We start from the raw sequence: 22,658 nt of genomic DNA, 5'->3' as shown, positions 1-22,658 counted from the left end.
CCAGCTGTGCAGTCAGACTGACCCATGGTCTCTTTGAGCGAACCTTCCCAAAGGAAATGACCACACAAAGCCCTTTGGTCGTAGCACACAACCAATTTTTTAATAAAAGCATTACAAATATGTACAAAGCATCTCCAAGGTATGAAATTCCTCTTACAAAAGAGCGTAACAAACCAGCAACATCAGAACCCAGACTGGAACGCCCCCAAACTTATTGCCGCTCTGGCTGGGCCAGAGGCCCTGCAGGGGTTTCAAATCCCCTCACAGCCATCCCTGCCACACACATGGGCTCCTTGTCGCTTATAGTGCAAAAGACCTTGGGGGAGGAGCTCGGGAGCTCAGGTGGGGTAGAGGACAGGAAGGAGGTAAGAAAAGCTTCCCATGCCCGGAAAGCAATCGGACAGGCCTGGTTTGCAGGACCTTATGGAAACTAGGAACACACAGGATAGGAAATGAGTCCACAAAATCCCTCACAAAACCATCCAGCCTTCTGTCAAGTGTCCCCAAATGAGACACCTTCCAGTGACCCCTGCTTGCCCTTGAACTAGCAATGCCACAGGTCCCCCTCATGAAAAGATGCAGTACAGCAGAGCAGGCAGGCCAAAGCCTGGGCCTCAACTTCCTCAGCTGTAAAATGGGACCAAGAGTATTACCTGGGAGAGCGGGTGCAGGGACTCACAGAAGGAAGTTGTGAGATACACTTCACACTCCATGGAAGGGAGCTTTGATTATTGTACAAAGCAGCAACGTGCAGTTTTCATGCTGGGAACAGGGCAAGATAGCAAATTTTTTAATTGCCTTCAGCTGCTAGCATGGCGTGCAGGGGCGAATACTATACAGCAATCTGCCAGCAAGGCCTGGGGGGGTCACAGTAGTGACCCAACAAATCTGGTTTTGTTTTTGTTTTGTTTTTTTAATTGCAAACCAGACAGAAAAGGGATATTTCCCATTGTCTGGCTTAATGCAAGATCAATAAGTCAGTCTCTTCTGAGACGAAATTCTACAACCTGGCACACTGTCCATACTCAATAAAAATGTGTTGAAAGAATTGATCAAAAATTTAAAAATAAACTTTCAGTTTAAGCTTTCAAATAACCCTTTCACACCAACTTCCTCCTTCCTTCTGGTCATCTCCTATGGGACTCGCCTGTCCTCCCAACTCCCTAACAAATGTCTGACTGTCTGGTTGCCCTAGGTTGACCTAAGGGAATGTCAGAAAGGAAATTGGTATCAAACAGAAGAACAAAACCTTTGTTCCAGTCACGGTGGTTTCTGACACCAGGTGAAGACACTCAAAAAGCCCACAGTGGTTATCCATGGTCCCCAAAAGGTTCTTGTGTAGGAAGTGGGGACATGAGGACTCCCTCAGTATCCCAGAGAGGGAGAGGGATATTTCATCACTGTCAAAAACACAGTAAGGGTTAAGAATACATAAGATCAGCTATATAAATTGTAAAACCCGTCACAGCCTCATTGTTCTGTGACAGTATTGCTTAAATCACCACTTTCCCCATCAAAATGGAAAAGAAACAAAATGAGACCAGTGGAAGAAGTGGAAACGAAGTCTCCAGTAGGATAATGAAGAAGGGGGTGGGGACAGGAATTGTCCAAGGAGGTGACCCCTGTCCAGGACCACGGACAGCAGCCACGGTGGTGCCAGTGGGTTCCCCAAAGAAATTTGTTGTTCAAGCTCCATCGATGACAGAGCAAATAGGAAATGGAACCCTAAATTTTGAAAAGTGGGGTGAAAGAAAGAAGCTTCCAGAAGGGAATGGATCTTCTCTGGAGGGTTGAAGACTAGTGAGGCTTCAGTCCCTGTGGCTCCTAGACCCCCCCCCACCATCTGAGAGCACGTAGCTAAGCAGCACCATCAGGAGCCAGAAGGAAAACACCTCGTTCTGCACCTGAGGGATGATCTCAGAGGCCTCCCTCGGCTTTGCACAGACAAACGGACACGCACACGCACACACTGCTGCCTGCTGGAACTCGGTATGAGGTCTGAGGTCTTTTTTAAAAATTTACTTCAAAGCCTCCCTCCCTCTCTCTCTTCACAGACACTCTGCAGAGAATCTGACCAGTCAATGCTCCTTAGCAGTGGGCAGAAGGGAGGATGCCAGCCAGCGCTTTGCATACTGTAGAAATATTTTTTTAAAGCAACAACAAAAGAATCCATCTCATGCAATCTGAGTAATGTCACGGGAGAGACGGTGGAGACAATATATAACATACACATCGTGCTTCAACTCCTAGTACAAATGTCGATCAGGAAGCGAAATCTCATATAAAAACAAGCATTAAAAACAACCCCTTGTCAAAAATTGGGGCAAGAAAGGCCAGGGTTCAATAAATACACGGTTTCTGTAGTAATACATGGGACATGTACAAGGGACTTGGCTGTCAAGCTCCATGGGATACCCTGTTCTCTCAACCATGTGGTGTCATTCAAATTGATATCACCTGCAAAGCCAGCATCTGGACATTTGTACCCTCCAGGGAAAATGTCCTTAGCTAGTTGGCAAGTCAGGATCAAAAAAAAAAAAAGGATCCTCTGACCTTTGACACTTTCCCTGGTCTCTAGGGGGTCAGCATGTCCCCACTACTATCTTGAAGGTACAGCCTTTTAAATAGGGACTCTAGAAGATTGACGAGTTAGAAATGCTCCCATGCTGGCCAGGAAAGGGGTCTAACTCCAAGCAGAGACTCCTCTACTCGTTCTAGTGAACATGCCCTCCAAGTCCCTGACTTGGTGGGGATGTCACCTGCTGTGTCTGCAGGTGACATCTGCCTGCAAACATCAGCTAGGGAAGGATGTCTCAAGCCATGAGGGAATCAAAGTGCCAAGAAACCAACTTTCTGATTTGCTCTGCTGAGGTCATCCCTAAGGGGTGTGACTGGGGCTTCCCTGGCCTTCAGAAGTTCTGGATTGCATTGTTCTTTAAAGACATGGATTGAAAAGGAGAGAGAGAAAGAGACAGAGCCAAAGAGAAAAAAAGAAAAGAGGGAGAGAGAAAGGGAAGGAAGGAAGGAAGGAAAAGAAAGAAGGAAGGAAGGAAGGCAGGAAGCAAAAAAGAAAGAACTCCAGCATCTTCTTTCAGGACTTGGTCATTTTCAGCAAAGGATGGAGGGATCTTTCTCCTTTCATTTCAGGGTACCTAATAGCCTCCCAGAACTGGAGGGGTGTCACTAACCAGCCCAGTAAACCCCTGTCCCTAGGCACCGGGATGATCTGCAAGTCCAGCCATGGTGAATGAGTCATTCTGGAGAAATGCAGCTGGACAGTACAGCTGAGTGAAGATGGCAGTAGGTGTGACAATGCCTGCCTGCACAGAGGAATAATGTCTGTTCATGTTGGGTTTTTAACAAGAAAAGAAAAAAAAAAAAAAAGAAATCACTGCTCCCTGGAGAGTCTTTGCAGCCAAGTCTTGGTCCAGCACACATCTTTTCTTTTCTTTTTTTTTTTTTTTAGCTCTTCTAGAAACTTCTGAAAATAGTAGCTTATCCTGGGAGGAGGAGGGGTGGGGTGAATAAAACCTCTGACAATCAGTGAGATGCTGCAAGATTTCATTTAAGTGACCCACTCTCTCCCCCAGTGTCCCTTGCTTATAAGTCACTGTGGGTCAAAATGTAGCCATTTCTTGGCTCTTTAATCCATAAAAGCCTTGAAATCCCCCCTGGGGAGTGGGGCGAGGCCAGGGGCTGAACTCTCAGGAGACAGCTACTGTGTCACACAGGAGGTCAGATTTCCACCCCTCCAAACCCTCCCCTTCCTCTCTCCCAGGCTTCAAGGTTTGCTCCAAAAACCCACTGGGCATTCAACTCCCACATAAGAGCAAGAGAAGAGACTGTCAAGTGACACTTTTGCAACCTGTCCCTTTAAAACAATAATCCAAAACAGCAAAATAGAAGTCTCTGTCATCCCTGGCCTTCCAAGTCTGTCAACCCAGGACCCCCGCAGCACCAAGAAGGACCTGCTCAGCACCAGCAAAATTGGACTGAAGCACCAGACACTGGATTGGTAGGAAACAAACAAACAATTCTCTGACCATGACAGTGGGACCTAGGCATCTATCTAGACAGGGACAACTGGAAGTCTCCCAGACTGCCCCCACAAAACTAGTCCCAAGTCCCCACTTTCTTTTTCTTTCTATCTTGCTTGTTTTTTGCAGTGTTACCTCTTACCCCACCAGCATCTCTGCCAGGGCAGGTGGTCAATGCTGAGAGCACTGATGCTACTCCCACCAGTCTTTGTAAGTTTCCTAGGTATACAGCAGCAGCCATCCTTCTTCCGGTGCCCCAGACATTACAAAGTTATCAGAGTTCACATCGCAAGGTGTAGGAAGGAAGGGACCACAGTCTTCCACAAGGCATGCACTGATACGCAATATTCGTATTTTCTCTTTTTTTGTATATATAGAGCTATATGCAAATAGCATTGGGGTGTCTGTTTCTGCAGCTGGATTTCCCGAGGGCTCCCCCAATCCTGTTCTGTATTTCTAATATCAGCTTCAGATGCTGTCTTTATCCTCCACTTCCTTCTCGAAGTGCCAGCCTCGGCCTTTCAAGCTGTAGGCTCCCCCTCAGGAAAACGGGAACCAGCTTTCTCCAAGGACACAGGGTTTCACCAACCTGCAAGAAATAGAGATTTGTATTTCAGTCAGTGCAGACAGCTGCTGGGGGTGACGTCAGTGCAATGTCTATGTAGGGGAGGGGAAGGGAGAGGTGCTGGATGGGAAGCTCTGATTTTGGATGAAAGGATCTCCAACAGCTAGGCTTGGTACTCCTCCCCATCCCCACCCCCCCGGAAGCTCTGCACACATGCAGACACACACACACATGCATGCACACCCCTCTGTTTGCAGATCTGGACATTTCTATTGGTATCTTCTGAGATAAAAAAAGGAGGATTTGGGGGCTGGGGGTGGAACTCAGTGGTAGAGAGCTTGCCTAGTGTGCAGGTAGTCCTGGGTTCTATCCTAGTAACATAATAAATAATAAATAAATAGAATCTGCAGGCACATAACCCTTTTCCTTCTCCAATTTAGGAATGGGATTTTCATTCATTTCCTAGGTCCATATTCAAGAGTTGTAGACAGTCTCTGCTTTTTTTTGGTTTGTTCTGTTCAGTCATTCACTCCTTCATTCCCAAACACCATTCTTGATGTTACAGAGCCAGAGGCATAATTTTTGCCCTTGAGAATTCAGTGGCTGCCAGGGGAGATGGGAAGCAATTGATAATCTGATGTGAAGAGCAGGTGCAATATGGGGAAACACAGGCTATGGAGCCCAGGGGACAGGCAGCTCAAGAGAGAAAGAGGGAGCCAGAGAATGCTCTAGAGAGAGACAGACCCCTCTGAGAACTGAATGATGCCAGGGAAGCAGCCAGGATAAGATGAGGCTCTCAGGCAGGGCAGGAAAAAACAGCACACACCCAAAGCATCAAAACATATCCACAAAGACCTGCACACAGATGTTCACAGCAGCAGGATTTGTGGTTGCCAAAAAGTGGAACAACCCAAATGTCCATCAGCAGATGAACGGATGAACACAAGGTGGTCTATCTGTGTGGTGGAATACTATTTGACCATAAAAAAGAATGAAGTACTACTGATTCTTGCTACAAGATGGATGAACCTTGAAAACAACACACTAAATGAAAGAAGCTGACATGAAAGGATGAATATTGCATGATTTCATTGATATGAGCTGTGCACAGTAGACAAAGTCTTAAGAGGCAGAAAGATAATAGTTACTTAGGGTTGAGGGGAACTGAAGAATGCTGAATGACTGTTAATGAGATTTTGGCAGAACTGGAATTTGAACTCAGAACCTTGAGCTTGCCAAGCAGGTGCTCTACCACTTAAACCACAACTCCATCCCCAGAATTTATTTTACGGAAACACAAGTGTTCCAAAATTGATGGTGGAACAAGTCTGTAAGTATACTTGTACACTTGCTGTACATTGACTTGAAAGGGTAGAGTTTAGAGTTACAAGTTAGCAGGGGAGATTAAAAAAAAAAGCAGTGCATACTTGAAGCTCAGTGTGAGTAACACAAACAAAGCGGTACAGGAGAGGAAGTGGGAGAGAAGCCACTTTATTACTTCCAGATTGAAAAATGTCCCAGATGTTGACTTGTAAGAATTATACCAACAGGGTCCTCTGGCCTCTGGCTTCCTGCTGGCTTTGCCCACAGGAGGCATGAGTGGGATGTAAAGTCTTATTTATCTTCTAGCTGTCACCGATTGGTCACAGCCCCTTCCAGGCAGCTCCAGCCCCCAACCAGCTCCAGGTCCTGTTGTGTAGAAGTGGTAACAGCCCCCTCCACTGCCAAGCATGGGGGGCTGCATTACCCCTTACTGGTGTTCAAACCCTGCTCACGACTGTGCCTGCAAACCCTTACTAAACGGTCCTCTGGTGACTCAGTTTTAGGGCACCTTCTGCCTCTGGCTGGACACTGACTACATGACAGAGTTGAGTCATACATGGTTCCCACAGTCTACATTAGCCAACGGTCACAAGTCAGTAACTTCAAGCTTTCTGCCACAGATGCTGGGGTGGAGACAAAAGCCCTCTGCAGGCTTCCCACCCTCCTGCTCCTTTCTACCCCATGAGGGCACAGCACAGTAGGGGCTCTTCACCCCTGTCTTCACAGAATACTTAACTAGAGCCATCAATCAACTTGACTGATAAAAACACTCAATTTGGCTTCTCAAGGCCAGCTCTCTCTTTTGGTGGGACTGGGATTTGAACTCAGGCCTCACACTTGAGCTTTGCCACCAGCCCATCTTGCTTTAGTTATTTTTCAGGTAGGGTCTTGCTTTTGCCTAGGGCTAGCCTCAAGTGCAATCATCCTACTCTCCCTTCCCAGTAACTGGGATTACAAGCAAGAATCATCATGCGTGGCCCTAGAAGTGCCATTTTCTTGCAAAACTGTAATTGGATTCACTTTTCCTACCTGTAGACCATTGTGCTTAAAATCAATCTTTCTTAGGGTTTCCTGTGTGTGTTAGTCAGCTGTCCATTACTATAACAAGAACCCTGAAATGATCAACTGATAAAGAGAAAAGGTTTGGGTGGTTCACAGATTTGGAGGTTTCAGTCCGTGACCAACTGGCCCCATTGCTTTTTGGGCCAGAGTTTGTGATAGAGCACAGCCACAAAAAAGAAAAAAAAGGAAGGGCCTGACAGCCCTTTCACAGGCACATCGCCAATGACCAGAGACCTCCCCCTAGGCCCACCTCTTAAAGGCTCCACCTCTTCCAAAAAGCCCTGTGGGTGGGAGCCAAGGCTTCAGCATATAGGGTTTTAGATGAACACTTCTCCAAACCACAGCCTGGTGGTTTGGACAGACTTCAGAATCCACTTACAGGCTGGTTATGGTTGGCATCCACAGTAAACACAAGTCTCAGAAACACCTCTGCACAACACTAGCCAGCATAGGTTCCCATCCTGTGGACGCCATGTAACCAAATTCACAATCCAAGAGTGGCCCGCGCCTACACTTTCAGAAGACTCTTAATTTGCACACCCTCGGCCAGGGGTCTAGCCTGCAGAACTAGTCATGTGAGCCCACTCAAAAACGCTCATCCCAGCTTAATTTGTGATGACCACAGCTATTTGGAAACAGCCCAGGTGTCCACCAACAGAAGCCTGGATTGGGAAATTAAAGAAGATCACATTAGAGAGACGTAGATCTAAAAACGCCAAGACAGAACAATGGCCGTGGCTCTTACCTGAAAGAGAAAATGGCCAAATAGCATAGCTCAGATCTTTTCACCTTTAAGGAATATGTGTGTGCACCCAGGTGCGCACACACACACGCACACGCACACACAGTGAATATTCCTTCTCTGACATGCTTGAGACTGAAAGTGTTTTGGATTCCGGATTGTTTCAGATTTTGGAATATTTGCATATACTCTTAGGGATGTGATGTAACTTTAAACACAAAATTCATATTATACAATAGTCTTGATGTGTGTACATTTTGACCATGACCTTCACTTGAGGTCAAGTGTGGAAAATTTTCCACTTGAGGTGTTAGGTTAGAGCTCAAAAAGTTTTGGATTTTGAGGATAGTAACAGTGCAGATTACAGGTAGCTCAGGCCTGTAATCCCAGCTACTTTGGAGGTGGTGATAGGAGGACCCTGGGTTAAGGCCAGCTCTGGCAAAAAAAAAAACACAAGCCCTAGCACAAAAAAATAAGCCAGGCTCCATGGCACACCACCTGAGGTCCTAGCTACTTGGGAGGCAGAGGTAGGAAGATCACAGTCCAAGGCCAGTCCTGAGCAAAAGCATGAGGACTCATCTGAAAAATAATTAAAGAGGACTGGTGGAGTGGCTTAAGTGATAGAGTGCTTGCCTAGCAAGCACAAGGTCCTGAGTTCAAACCCCAGTGCCACAAGAAAAATAAAAGGTCTGGATTTAGGATCATTTTGAATTTCAGATTCAGGATGGTCAACTTTTATTTGCAGATACATGAGAAAGAAAGGAGAGAGAGAGAGACATGGGAAGGGTAAGTACATGTACATATAAATTTGGCAGGAAGATCAGATGTTGTGATAGGCATGAGCACAGACTCTGGAGCCGGCTGCCTGAATTGAAAATTTGTGATTCAGACACTTAGAAGCTGTGTGACCTTGGGTTGGTTATTTACCTTCTCTGGGCCTCGGTTTCCTTAGATAGCAAAAGGAGACAGTAATAGTGCTGATGTTCTAGTGTTGTGGTTAAGGACTAAGGGGAGCACAGTCTCTGCTCTTGTTTATTTTGTCATGATGGCTGTTATCTCCTGCAGGCAGTGGGTTTGTGGACCGAGTTGGCGAGTACTGCAGTGTTCTAGCAACTTCTGTTTTCGTCTCTGTAATTTATTTTATTACAGTAGTGTAGTTTCTTTACAACGGAAATGTACAACTATTCAAAAACCAAGTCCAGCACCGGCTAGGTGCCACTGTCCTGTCCCCAGGATTCCCCCCACACCAATCCTGGCTCCTAAAGAACATCCTGAGCTGTCTGTCCACTCACAACCAGGCCTCACGAGTGAAGAGACTCACGACACGCAGTGGACAATGTCCCTGTCTCCACTCCTCACCCACAGCGTGGAGGAGAGGCAGCAGAGGGGTGACCTGAGCTCTCAGGAGGCAGAGATCAGGAGGATCGTGGTTCAAAGCCAGCCTGGGGCCAACAGTTCACGAGACCCTATCTTGAAAAAAGGGCTGGTGGAGTGGCTCAAGTGTAGGCCCTGAGTTCAAACCCCAGTACTTCACAAGAAAAAAAAAGCATCCATTGTTATTTGCATAAGTGACAAGTTACACATTCAATCAACAGAGAATGGTCTAAAATAAAGATTAGAAGTTCCCTTCATTCATTCCTGCCATCCTGCAACCCTGGTCAGAGGCAGTGATGCCTCCCAGAGTATTCTCTCTCTCTCTCTCTCTCTCTCTCTCTCTCTCTCTCTCTCTCTCTCTCTGCTCTTACCACTGAGATACACCATTTATTTTTATTTGTTTTGGAGCTAAGATCTCACCACTACTGCCACTACCTTTGCTCAGGCTGGACTAAACTGATAATCCTCCTGCCTTCTGATTAACTGGGATTGCAGGCATAAACTACCATGCCTGACTTGGGCAGATTCTTCTTCAAGCAACCTGGTCTACAAAGACGATATATGGCACATCTTATAATATGGACATAATTTTTTTGGCTGGTACTGGGGTTTGAACTCAAGGCCTCATGCTGTATGTAGCCCAGGCTGTCCTTCAGCTCACAATCCTCCTGCCTCTGCCTTTTGAGCACTGGGATTACAGGCATGAACTATCATACTCAGCTCAAATGGACATGCTTTCCCTCTAGGAACCTCACCTGTTGTTTGCAAGGTTGTCCAAACAAGAATGTTCACTGCAACTTTGCACTATTAGAAAATGCTATGGGTATCCATGGGAAGGCGACCAAATAAAGTAAATCATAGTCCATCAAGCAATGGAACACCATGCAGTCATTAAAAAAGATGAAGAAAACCTTTCTGTGTTGAGGGGAAGACCTTAACCTATTGTGTGTGTGTGTGTGTGTGTGTGTGTGTGTGTGTGTGTGTGTGTGGCAGGGGGGAGAGGGGAGAAGCAGGTGACAAAATGGATGAGCAGTACAAGGTCATGTACTTAAAGCAGGTCTGCATGTGGGTGTGTGGTATGCACCAAGAGAGGCCTGGTAGGGAGGTCCCCAAACTCAGAGGTCACAAACTGAAACACACTGGACCCCATAAAGTGCACCAGGAGGAGCTGGGACACAGGGAGCATTTGTGTCCCGTTTCAGTGGGTTTCTGACACAAACATGGGATACAAACTCAGTGTTGCTAGATCTTTTTTTCTTTTCAAGAAAAACTAGAAATAGAGGCTTCTACACAAGAATGCCTTATTTTTAAATGTTGAGAGGAAAAACATGCAAGTCGAGCAGATTTCAACTGCAGGTCACATTCAGCAGGGAGGCCACCCAATTTCAACCCCTGGCACTGTTAGGGACAGGTGGTTTTCCAGCCTGCCTCATCTGGGCCTCAGTTTCCCCTTGTTGGGGAAAGGTGAGGGCATTGGTTATATGGTCCCTAACATCCTGTCTAGCTCTGGCAATGTATCTAGGAAAGTGACCTTTTGGGGGCACAGATTTGAGAATTGGATCAAAACTATGGTTTCACCTGGGTGTGGAGGTGCACACCTGTAATTCCAGCACTTGGAAGGCTGAGACAGGGGAATTGAAGGTTGGAGTTCATCCTGGCCTACATAGCAAGACCCTCCCCTCCATCAAAAAAACCAAACAAACAATGGTTTCTTTCCCAAGTAGGTGGAAGCAGAAGTGTATGACATCAGCTGGCTTTATTGGTGTGAGCACTAGGGGTTCACCAGTTACCCACATTCACTCATTCACACTTGATTTTGTTCGGTAGTTAGCAAACACCAGCTCTGTGCCAGTCACCTCACCCAGCTGCTGGGATACAGTGAGGAGCTGGTTTGTACCCTATGGCACTGAGAGGTCACTCCTATCCCTATCCCTAGAGGTCAGTGTTGTCCAGCCTGGGTACCAGGCAGTGACCAAGTAAGGAGGTCATAGTCCATCAAGCAACAGAACACCAGGTCACTATTGTCCCAGCCCCAACATAGTGACTTCAGCAGGCACTGGTGAGCCATAGGTGTGGGGGGGGAAGCAGGACCTGCAATTGCTTTAAGCTAGAGGCTCAGAAAAGCCCTTGGAACCCCCAGCCTTGGGTCTGTGGGCTGAACTTCAGAAGAAGAAGAGTAACAGGTATCCTGAATTGTCATTCACCATCTCCTAAGCATCAGTGGCTTTTGTGGCGCTGATTGGATTTCAGCACACTTCTTTTCCACTGGGTGCTCACTGCCCAGTTTCAGAGCTGGACAGGCTAGTTCTCACGGTCATTCCCAGGTAGACAGGGCTGATTCTGGGCCAGGCCCTTTATGGCTAGTGCATTCCAGTGCAGATGCTATCATGAGCCCCACTTTCCAGAGGGGGAAACTGAGGTTCAGAATGTCAATCGAAGAACTATAAACGGTAGATGGAGGTTTTATCTGAAAGTTGTCCTGACTCCAAAATTCATGTCATTTTCCACCATGCTCTGCCTTACTATAAAATATAAGTGAATATAAACACTTAACAGTGGCTAAATTTTCTGACTCAAGAATTTGGCACCGCTGGGCACCAGTGACTCATGCCTGTAATTCTAGCTACTCAGGAGGCAGAGATCAGGAGGATCAAGGTTCAAAGCCAGACAGCCAGGGCAAATAGTTCAAGAGACCCTACCTTGAAAAAAACCCAACACAAAACAAGGCTGATGAAGTGACTCAAGTGGCAAAGCACCTGCATAGCAAGCGTAAGGCCCTAAGTTCAAACCCCAGTACTGCAAAAAAAAAAAAAAAAGAAAGAAAGAAAAAATAATTCAGCACTATGGTCTGCCAATAGAGAGTATTTTAAATCTGGGCTGTCTTTGAAAATGGTACCTCTTTCAAATCCACCCACTTGACCCCTTTCCCCCGACCCATATCCTCACTCCCAGAAGAGGTCCTACCAAAAGTCACTTTGTCTAAGCCCATCAGCATGTGAACATTGTGCAGGACTTAGCATGGCACTACATCCAAGAACACTCCACAAACATGAGTCCTGCTCCCAGTGTGACAGGTACTCAGGGAAGCTCTCTGAAGCCTTAGTGACATTGTTGAGACTTGGATTCTTGCCCTGAGGTTGGGACAAGCATGCCAGGAATCATTCACAGTCCCACACTGGCTACAGGAGAGGAACATTCCTCAGATTCAGCTAAGGACAGAAACAGCCAGCTCAAGCACTGAGATAATAGGCACCTTAGCTGCACAAGCCAGACCCAGATGGGACATGGTTGAGAAATGTGTTTGGATGGCGGTGTGTCTGGAACATGTTTCTGAAGCTTTCCCACAATTTCATGCTCTCCAGACAACCTTTGTAATACGAGAATGTAGACATGTGCTTTCATGTCAAAGTGGCATTCATGGGCATTTATTTTTTTAATTGTTCACTTATTTTTTTGTGGTACTGGAGTTTGAACTCAGAGCCTACGCCTTGAGCCACTGCACCAGCCCTTTTTTGGTGATGGCTTTTTTTTTTTTTTTTTGAGATAAGGTCTCTCAAACTCTTTCCCCAGGCTGGCTTCAAACTGCAATCCTCCTGATCTCTGCCTCCTGAGTAACTAGGATTACAGGCATGAGCCATGGGCTGCTGGCCATTTTTAAGAAAGTCATCTGTGACAAGCACAAAGAGTTATTCACATGGCTGTTTGTCACCATCTTGGAAACTCTCTAAATGCCCCCAAAATCGTGGAGTGAGACTGTAAATGATGGAACAACCAAAGAATGCAGCACTAACTGACCTTTCACAAGTGTGTCAGAAAAATATTATAAGCATGAAGAAATGTGTGTGAAGCAGTTTGACCTCCATGTCTGCAAATTTCCTCCCCACAGATTCAATCAACGATGGGTAGGAAGTACTTCTTTTCAAAATGATATCTGTATGGAACACAGACAGACTTGTCATTATTCCCTAAACAATCAGGATAACAACTATCTTCTTAGCATGTGCACTGCGTTAGGTATCATAAGTCATCCAGAGATGATCTGTGGGCACAGGAGGACGTCCGCAGGTTCTGCGCAAATGCCACACCGTTTTATATAGGGAACCAACCCGGGATGTTGGTACCCAGTTCGTCCTGAAGCCAATCACCTACAGATGTGGAGGGACCTCTGCATATGAAAATTTACACAATGAATACTCTATGTATTATTAATGTCTACTAATTCAAAATATAATTAAGAAAGAAAGAAATTTACAGATAATATAGTTAGTGATACCATTTGCTGAAGTACCTACGTATGCATCTTAATGGAGAGAAATATACCAAAATGTTAACAATGAGTACTGAGATAAAACCATCCACTACAATTATCTATTCAAATTTGAATCTGGATCTCTATTGAAAGAGTCACATGGGCTGGAGGTGTGGAGGTGTAACTGTCGTGAAGCGCTTGCCTGCCATGTGTGAGATCCTCAGTTTAAAAAAGGAGAGAGAATTGTAAGTGCATGTACCTTTTTCACCGATGTGATTTTAAAGTAGAAATTGTTGTTTCTCAAAAGGAAGCTTTTTAAAAATTTTTTTTTTTTTTTTGGTGCTGGGGATCGAACTCAAGGACTAGCTCCAGTCCCGAGTGGAGGATGACGAAGGAGGAAGAAGAAGGGGAGAAGTAAGAGGAAGAGGAAAGAGAAGGAGAGGGAGGGGGAGGGGAAGAAGAAAAAGGAGGAGGAGGAAGAAAGGAGACAGAAAGGAAGAGAGAGAGAGAGGGAGAGAGAGAGAGAGCTTCCAGGAAGCTGTCTTCTCATGGAACATTTCACATTATTTAGGAGCTGCCATTTAAATATTTAAATCATACAAAATACAGTATTTGTCCCAGGTAGCTCTGAACCCGGCACTATTGAGAAACTGAGCCCCACAAGGTTGCAGACTAACAGGTTTCCTGTGTGGTTTTATAACTTGTCAGCATCTGTTTAGGGGACTCCAGTTTCCTTGGGAGCATCTCTAAGGGTCAGGGCTCCCTCAAAATGGGCCTGGGAAGCTGTACAGAAGGTCCACAGCCTCACCATTCTCATTCAGCTGGAAAAGGGAACAACATGTAGAAAAGGTGAGACCCTATGACAGCACCAGATGGCCATGGAAGGGTCCAAGGGAACCCAATGGAAAGGCTTTGTTCTTTACTCAGGGCAGGGGATTTTCAATTTTTGCTGCTCAGACCCTCTGCTCAACGCTGGACCTCCTTTCTCAGGGGGTAAGAGTACCATTTTCTTCTATTCAGCAATTTCCAAATAGTTGACGATGAACTTGTTACAGGGTGTAACCAAGAAAAAAGTTATTAGTATTCATTTTTTATTTTTTGCAGGACTGGGAACTCTGGGCCTCACACATGAAAAGTTACTTTTTTTTATAAAGAGAAATATTACATAAAGTTTTCCAAAGCAATTAAATTCCCTCCTGCCCAAGCCTCTGACCTGAGGAGCAAAGGATCATGGGAGCAAGGCTTTTGGAGCCATCTTGGAGAAGGTGATTTTTTTCTGCACAGGAAGGTGAAGGAGTTTTCTTCTATCCTGGGCATCCAGCAGTAATCAAAGGATGCATTTTATTGATGTGGGCAAAAACAGGTACTCCCTACCCGATCGCAGGGGCACCACTTTAGGGCAGGAAGAAGGGATGGTGAAAGTTGTTAGGTGATGGAAATTCAATGTCCCCCAGCATGGAGGACTGGGCATCAGTGAGCCGATTGAGGGTCAGGACCAGGATGTAAGAGGTGAAGTGGTTTTTTGCTTCTACTAAGGGGTGGGGGCACTGTCAGAGTCAGGTGTCCAGTCTCTGAATGAATCTGAGAGTGGCTGGTGGGGTCAGAGGTCAGACTTCTTCATTTCGGGATCCCTCCATCTTGGAGACCAGCTCAGCAACTCTTCTGTTTCCAAAATACATCACACAAAGTAAGTCCCAACTTGCTGTCTCTGTCTCAGAGCAGGGTCCTTCCACTCTTCTAGTTGCTCAAGTCTACCCCCACCCCACAGGTCCTCCCCAAACCCGCAGCAGGTATCCCATTATGTTACCTTGGCATGTTCCCATCAGCCTTTTCTGCAGTGATCTCTGGGTTAGAGCGTACAAGCCAAACATGGCTACTATGGAAATCTCCAGCAACATGTAGCACTCCTCCAATTTACCACTGAACGCATCACTGCTTAGAGGCTGAGAGTCCCACAGGCTTGTGGTCTAACAGGTTTTCAGTACATAGTTGTGCACACAGTGACAAGCAAGTCACCATGAGGCTAGGGACACCAGGGGTATCTCCTGCTCTGTATGTTGTTCTAAAACCTTGCCACTCCCTATGGGGTGGTGTCTAATTCTCTCACTTTGAATCTAAGCTAGTTTGTCACTTGCTTCTAAGGAAAGTGACTCCCAAAGCAGCTTCCACGGGGTTCCCTGGTTTCTCACTCTGGGAGCTGAGTTACCATGTCACAATCCAGTCCTGAGGTGGACATGCTGTGAGGAAGTCCAGTTACAGAAGAGGCTCTGAATGACAGCAATGGCAGACTGCCAGCATCAACAGCAGACATGAAAATGAAGTTGACCTCCAGCCACTCACCTTCCTTCCTCCTCCCCCTCACCTTTTTTGTGGTGGTTCTGGGGTTTGAACTCAGGGCCTCACATTTGCTAGGTAGGTGCTCTACCACTTGAGCCACTCCATCAGCATTTTATTGTGCTGGGTGTTTGGGAGATGAGTTCTTGTGAACTACTTGCCCAGGCTGGCTTTGAATGGCAATCCTCCTGATCCCTGCCTCCCAGGTAGCTAGGATTACAGGCATGAGCTACTACCAGGGTCCAGCATGAAACCCCTAAATTTTGTAGGAATTCAGAATGGGGTCATGGCTTAAGTGGTAGAGTGCTTACGCAAGTCACTGAGTTCGATCCCCACTACCACAAAAAGCAGCCAAAACAACAGCAACAAAAAGTTTTGGAATAATTCATTATACAACAATAGCAACAAGCTTTATTTACTGATTGTCTGTCTCTTTTCACTAAAATACAGGTTCCAAGACAGCAAGGACTTCTATGTCTTGAATTCATAGTGCCTTGCATACAGTAGAATTAATGGTTGGTTAATATTAATCAATATTAATAGATGAATAAGAAGCTGAAGCTGAGTATGGAAAATGATGAGAAGTTTCTCACATAGTTTCTGACTGATTAAATTACTCAGTACATAGTTGTGCTCCTAGCAAGTCACCAGGGGCTAGGGACACCATGGGGTAACTCAGTGCTCTTATAAAATCCTATCACAAAAACACTAGTGATGACGGGGGCGGAGGGAATAAGCTGGCCCCTTCCTACACCCAAGGGAAGTCTGAAAGGCAGGTTTTCTGAAACCTAGAGGTGGGATCAACCAAGTGCACCTGGCCTGCATCCGGGGGCATTTGGGGCACATTTAATTATCCCCATGGGACAGTTTCTACAGCTCAGTCACTTGTACACTTGTGGCCTCTCACTAGGCAAGTGGATGACTCCAGAAGGGGACCATGTGGCAGGAAGGCTGCCACAGTCCGCACATCTGGCCCCTTCTGGGGGTTCCACCCCAACAGCTGTCCTCCTGTTGGACGGGCTCCCTCCCTTGCCATTTGAGACCCAGGTTTTCAAAGTAAACCTGGCAGGGGTGCAGAGGGCTGGGTGGGCTGCCTGCGGGGATGCGCCTCTAGGTTTAACCACTTAATCCCCAAAATACCTGCCATGAACCGGGTAGCAAGTCTGGCTGGTGGGCCAGCCGGTCATTAATTCAGTACAGCAGGCTCCTGCCAGCCCATTGTCATCCTTGCCGCTGACCACGTTGCCTCTGGGGCCCACAGAGTCCGGTCTTTCTTCCCTTCTCCTGGTCCCAAGGCAGGATTCTGCCCAGCCCTGGCCCCCTCTCCCAGGCAGGTTCCTGGGCTCCATTCTCTCTCCCTCCCCGCCCCCTCCCCAGGCGCGCTTCTCCCTCCCTGCCTCGCCTCCGCCAGCCCCGCGCTCACCATAAAGCATCTTTTGTTTCTCTCCCGGTGTCTCCGTATCTTCCAGCCATGAACCCATCCTCCTCCCGGCCTCCCCTGCCTCCCCAGCCTCCCCAGCCTCCCCACTCTGGAGGAGCCCCTACCCCCAGGCGCTGTCTGAAAGGAAATCTCACTTGTATAAGAATTTACTGTGCACCCCCAAATCCTCCCACCCAGGTTGCTAACCATCTCTTTCCCTGCAGCCCCCAAATCATGGGGGGGGGGGGGGTGGAGTGCTTGGTGCCCTCTCAGCCAGAAACTCCAATGTCAGGTCTGACTTTGGGATGACTGAGGTGGACACTGCTTCAATTTCCCACTGGTAATAATAAGAATTGGTATTACCTGTTTCTAGTTAAGTGAACCCAGTCCAGTGTGGCACTGGATACCCAACAACCCTGGAAGAGTACAGCTTCTCTTTGCACACAAAGGGTCAATGAGACATGGCTTTTACCCGCAGGTCACACTGCCTGACAAGTGGCCCAAGCAGTCCCTCTCACCTTGAACCCAGGGCCTCATGTATGTCTACTGTATGGCTATTTCTGGTCCCTAAAATCATGTTAACCTGTCTGGCACTGATTTCCCAAGAGTGCAGGTAGGGATTGTGTGGAATTGCCAGCAATGACCTACTTTGGGAAAGAGGTGTTAAATATTCATACAGTCATTATAGCTCATGCTTATTTCACTCCTTATGCACCAGGCATCTATCTACAGATGATACGAATTCATTTAACTTCTCTGACATCTGTACATTCACTCCATACTGGTAGTGTTCCCATTTTACATATGGAAAGACTGAGTCTCAGGTTTCTTTCTTTTTTTAATAACTTCTGAGAAAAATGGTGGTGACTCACAGTAGAGGCTCAGAACAAGTTTGTCTTGCATATAGCTAAGCTCACCCTTAATACCTAAGAGAAGAATTAGAGGCGACACCTGTGACACCTAACGTCAGGTGTGAGTGTTCCCATGAAAGTGGAGAGCATCCTGCCTCCAGCATAGAACTCAACAAATTGTCTCTCTCTGGTGAATTTCCTTTCTTTTTAATTGCTGTGCTGGATACATTGTGGCATTTACAAAATTTCTTCACATATCTCAAATATATCATACTTGAATGCACTCCCTCCGTATTCAAGGGGAATTTTCTTTCACTTCTACCTACCTACTGGAGCTGGGAAAGGAGTTATATCCCAGATTAACCCACAAGCACAAAAAAAAAGGCTGGAACTGGGCTGGGGACACGGCTCAAGTGGTCTAGTAAGCACAAGGCCCAGAATTCAAATCCCAGTACCACCAAAGAAAAAGAAAGAAAGGCTGGAGTTGCCATTGCCCTGACATCAGGCTGGTGGGGGGGAGGGTGACGGGGGTCGGCAAGGAACCCAAACTTGAGGAACAAGGAAGGGGGAGATGAACTAGGCACGGAGGACATCCTGGGGTCCGGATGCCCAAGGCCTGACAACCCTGGAAGGTGTGGCTGCTGGGGATGCCACCGCAGGACACGCTGAGGGGTAGTAGAACCCAGGGAGAGGCGCGGGGAGCAGGTTGCCAGGTGTTGCGAGGCAACATGGAGGTAACTCTGGGACAGAAACAGAGTGAGGAGGGGGCAGTAAAGGTACAGTTATCAGTCCCTCCCCAATCCAAAGAGCATCAGCGAGACTCTATGCTCAGCGAGAACCCCCCCCCGCCCCCGCTTGGGCCCGAGTTTCCCAACTTCTCACTGGCGTCCTGGCGCAGTGGTCCGCCCAACCTGCAGTCTCTTCATGGGGGGGCCCTGGGAGCACCCCCATTCCCGACACCCACGCACACCTGCAGGGGCCACACGGAATCGCCTGGCTCAGAGTCCTCTGTCTTCTGGGTGGGGAGCCGGACATCCCGTATCTCCTGGTCCCCAGGAACTAGGCGCTTCTGCAATCCCGCCCGTACCCCATTTCTGCTAGGTTTCTCTCCCTTCTAATTCACTTTTGCCAGCTTAATTAGTTCTCCAAGCAATTTCTTTTTCTCCTGTTCCCGCAGTCTTCCTTTCTCCAACTCTCTTGCTTGCTTTCTTTCTCTCTCTCTTTCTTTCTTTCCCTCTCTCCTCGACTTCTTTCTGCCTTTCCTCAAATTCCAGGTTTGGGGCTTCAAGTCTGTCTCTCAGTCCAAAAGGCTATTCCCGCCCTGGGGTTCGGCAGCCCTAGTTTAGCTCCTCTAGCCAGGATGGGGGAAGGCGAGGAGAAGCGGATGGGATCTCCAGCGCCCCAGAGAGCACATTTCTCTCGCCAGCGCCCGGGCGGCGCGGGCCCACGCGACATCTGTCGCTCGCGCTCCCGGCTCACACCCCGCTCACCCCCGCAGCTCCCCGGGCGCTACCACCCCCCCACGCTCCGGCTGCCGCCTCTCTCTGCGGGCGCAGACGCTCGGGCCTCGCCTGCGGGCGCCGCGCCAGCTTCCCAAGGTGTTGGCGGCGGAGACCGGAGATGGGGCATTCGGGGGGCCAAGGCATTCAGGGGGTGCTGGCTGTCTCTCTCACCTTTGATCTTCACTTTCTGCCCCTACGCCTACTCTTGGTGGGCTCAACCTGATTCTCTCCATCCCCATTCCCTCCAGCGCTCCTCTGCACTCCAGAACCTGGAAAGACGATCCCTACTTCGGCTCCCTCAAAGCGCCTAGCACAGTGCCAGGCCTACAGCTAGAGCTCAGTAATGCTCCCAGTACTAGGACCCATCACCGTCTCTCACTGACACCAAACACAGTAGACGCCCAATACCTGCTTCGCATTTCCGCGCGAGGCCTCGCATACAGCAAGCGCTCAAAACATCCCCGCGCTAAATTGTCTACCACTTAGAAGGAGCTTAATAAATGCTTTCTCCTTAAGTCTTCCCCTTGGAGTTTCCTTAAGAGTGTCACGTTCCATCCCACTTGTAGGATATCTCATGACAGCTACAGCCGTCTGGTGACAGCAGGCCAAGCTCCTTAAACGGGAAACCTCTCCTGAGAAGGAACAAGTTGCCAGGCGGAGGGAAACTGAAAAGTACGCAGACTGGGGAGAAAGACCCAGCCAGTCAGTAACCTCGATAGGGAGGAGATCATAAAAAAGAGCTCGGGGAGTCAGAAAATGGGGGTCCAAACCACTGAAGAAATGACACCTAGGGAGAAGGGACTTGGGAGTAGAAGTGATGAAGAAGGCGGCGACTCCGGAATGGCAGGCGACTTGGAAGGGGCCTGGGAACTTGGAACCGCGATGTGTAATAATTATTTGGCGTGGCTCGTCACACGTTCTCATAGTACACTTTCTACTTGCATAGTGTGTTTACTTGTGGGGATGATAGAGGCTGAAGTCCTTCCAAAAGCCACCGTGATAGTCAGAGTGGCAAGATGCACTTAGGAAGCACGAATAGACAGAAACGGTGGACCTGACACTTGTAAGGAGGGGTGGGGACTGGGTAGCAGAGGGGGACGAAGATCCTTGCAAGAGAAGGGAACAGAAGGAACGAGAGAGAAAGCCAAACTTTCCAATCTCTCTGTCCGGGGCCAACCCGCGCCTTACAGTGCCCAGCTGCCGCGCCCTGGCTCCCTCGCTCGCTCGGTTGCTAGCTCGCTCGCTCTCTCGCGTACCTGTTGCTCGATCCGGCTGGGTCTCGACTCTGGCCCCCACCAAGAAGCCCCGCGTTCCTATAAGTTCCGCCTGCCGAGCAGCCAGGCCGCCAGCGCCGCCACTTGCGCGGCCGCGCACAGCCAGGGCCAGTAGCGGGGGAGCGCGCGGGGCGCGGGCGTCCTCGGGCTCCGCGCGCGGCGCCGCCACATGGTGCGCTGGTGCAGCTCGTCGCCGAGCGCCTTGAGCCGGGCGGCGGTGAGCTGCGCGGCGGACGATCGCAGACCCAGGCGACCCGCGCTGCAAGCGCACACGGCCGGGGGACCGCGGCCGCGGTGCAGGGGACACGGACACATGACTGCTCGCCTGGGTCCCTCCCTGCGCTCAGGTCGCCCCTCGCCTGCTCTGCCTCCGGCCTCTGCGACCGCCGCCGCCGCGCTCCAGCCGCCGGGGGCCTCCCCTGGACACCAAGTTTCTCCTTGTGTTGTGCGTTTGTTGTGCTGACGGCGCTATTATTAATTAAAGTGTCACATGGTGGAGGGGGGCGGGGAGGGCGCGGGGAGGGGGGTTACATCATCCGGCCCCCGGGGGGGGGGCTGCAGGCAGAAGAAACCAAGAGGTAACTTTTAACCCTAACCGCGCCGGCGGCGAGGGGACGCGCGGTTTGGAAGAGGAGGTGCTCGGCGCGCTGGGACCTGAGAAAGCGACCTGTGGCCGAGGTCCCCCGGCCTTGGGGATCGTCAAGGACCACCCCCCCCTCCCCGCCCGGCCCCGCGGAGGCAAGGAGCTTCAGGGAAGGTTTTTCTTCTTTCCCTTTTCCCGAATTCAGCTCCCGTTCCGATTTGGCGAGGGAAGCCTGCTTGTTGGCCGTTTCTGGATGAAACGGATATCGAATTCGGCTACATTATTCAAAAATATCCCGAGGCTGTTGTTTTGATTTGGAAAGGTGGGTGGATTCCGAATCTTACGGAAGGGCCAGACTCAAGCCAACTTGCCTTATTTCGATGCAGAGTTGGCACCTGTAGGCTTCGGGTTTGAACACACCCAACACACACGCACGCACACACGCACACAAACACACACGCACACACACGCGTGCGCGCGCGCACACACCCCTTTCCAGAGCCGAGCGGCCTAACGCGGATGCGCCCCAGGCGCGCGGTTGGAACCCTTGATGTGGTGAGGGGGAGGGGTAGAGGCTGGAGGGGTCAGTACCGAACACCGAGGCACCCAAAGGTCCTCACTGGGGAGCTTTCGAGAAGGAAACTTCTTTTAACCCGCTTTCTTTGTGAGTATTATTTTTCCTGCCAGTGTTATAGTTTACAGCGACGATCTGGATTCAATGCGCAGTAAAAGACCCTAAGGGGCTGGCGTAGTGGAGGTGACGTGGGAGGACTTTAGCCCGCCTCCCCCCACCACCCAGTGGCAGCCTCTGTTCCCCTCCACATTGGAGTTGTCACTGCTGGAGACAGTGCAGATCGTGAGGGGCTCTCAGGATTCTTGAGGGGGGCTTCAGGGGGGATAACCCCCCCAATCTTAAATCCCCAGGGATTAAACACCGTTGGGATTCAGACAACTGGAAGAGCTCTGCGGTGGCTCCAAGCCAGTGACTTGGGAACTGTAATGGTTTCCATTCTGTCTTTCCACTAGCAGAGCTTCATCAAGACCTAGTCTTTTGGCGCCTTCGAAAAGCTTCTTCAAGACCATGAATTTAACTTTTTATCTGTATTTATAGTAGCCTGCAGGTGGTAGAATGACAAAGTCAGGGCTCAAATGGAAGCTGAGCTATGAGATGTTGATGGTCCTTACCTTGACCAGCCCCTCTTATCCTAACCAAATAAGAGCCAGCCCTTCCTGAGCACCTTCTGTGGCAGAACCAAGGCCCTGCCTATGTAACTCTCCCCCACTCACAATAGATCTCCCAACAGTTTTATGCTGCGGGGAAGAGATGCACCGGTACTAGCCT

The 22,658-nt window shown here is 48.8% G+C and overlaps 1 protein-coding gene across 1 annotated transcript; it reads right to left on the bottom strand.

Annotated features, from left to right (window-relative positions):
• Positions 1-83: 83 nt before the first annotated feature.
• On the bottom strand, positions 84-21,170 carry Hrk (harakiri, BCL2 interacting protein). The gene is made up of 2 exons (XM_074061440.1): positions 20,716-21,170; positions 84-4,626 (listed from the first exon to the last, which is right to left on the bottom strand). The coding sequence occupies exon 1, from the start codon at positions 21,046-21,048 to the stop codon at positions 20,773-20,775; it is 276 nt and encodes a 91-aa protein (XP_073917541.1). The 5' UTR covers positions 21,049-21,170; the 3' UTR covers positions 84-4,626; positions 20,716-20,772.
• Positions 21,171-22,658: the final 1,488 nt, after the last annotated feature.

This window comes from Castor canadensis, chromosome 18 (assembly GCF_047511655.1).
Source record: "Castor canadensis chromosome 18, mCasCan1.hap1v2, whole genome shotgun sequence".
Taxonomy (NCBI): Eukaryota; Metazoa; Chordata; class Mammalia; order Rodentia; family Castoridae; genus Castor; species Castor canadensis.
Note: the sequence above shows the minus strand (reverse complement) of the source record. Positions and strands in the feature narration are given on the sequence as shown.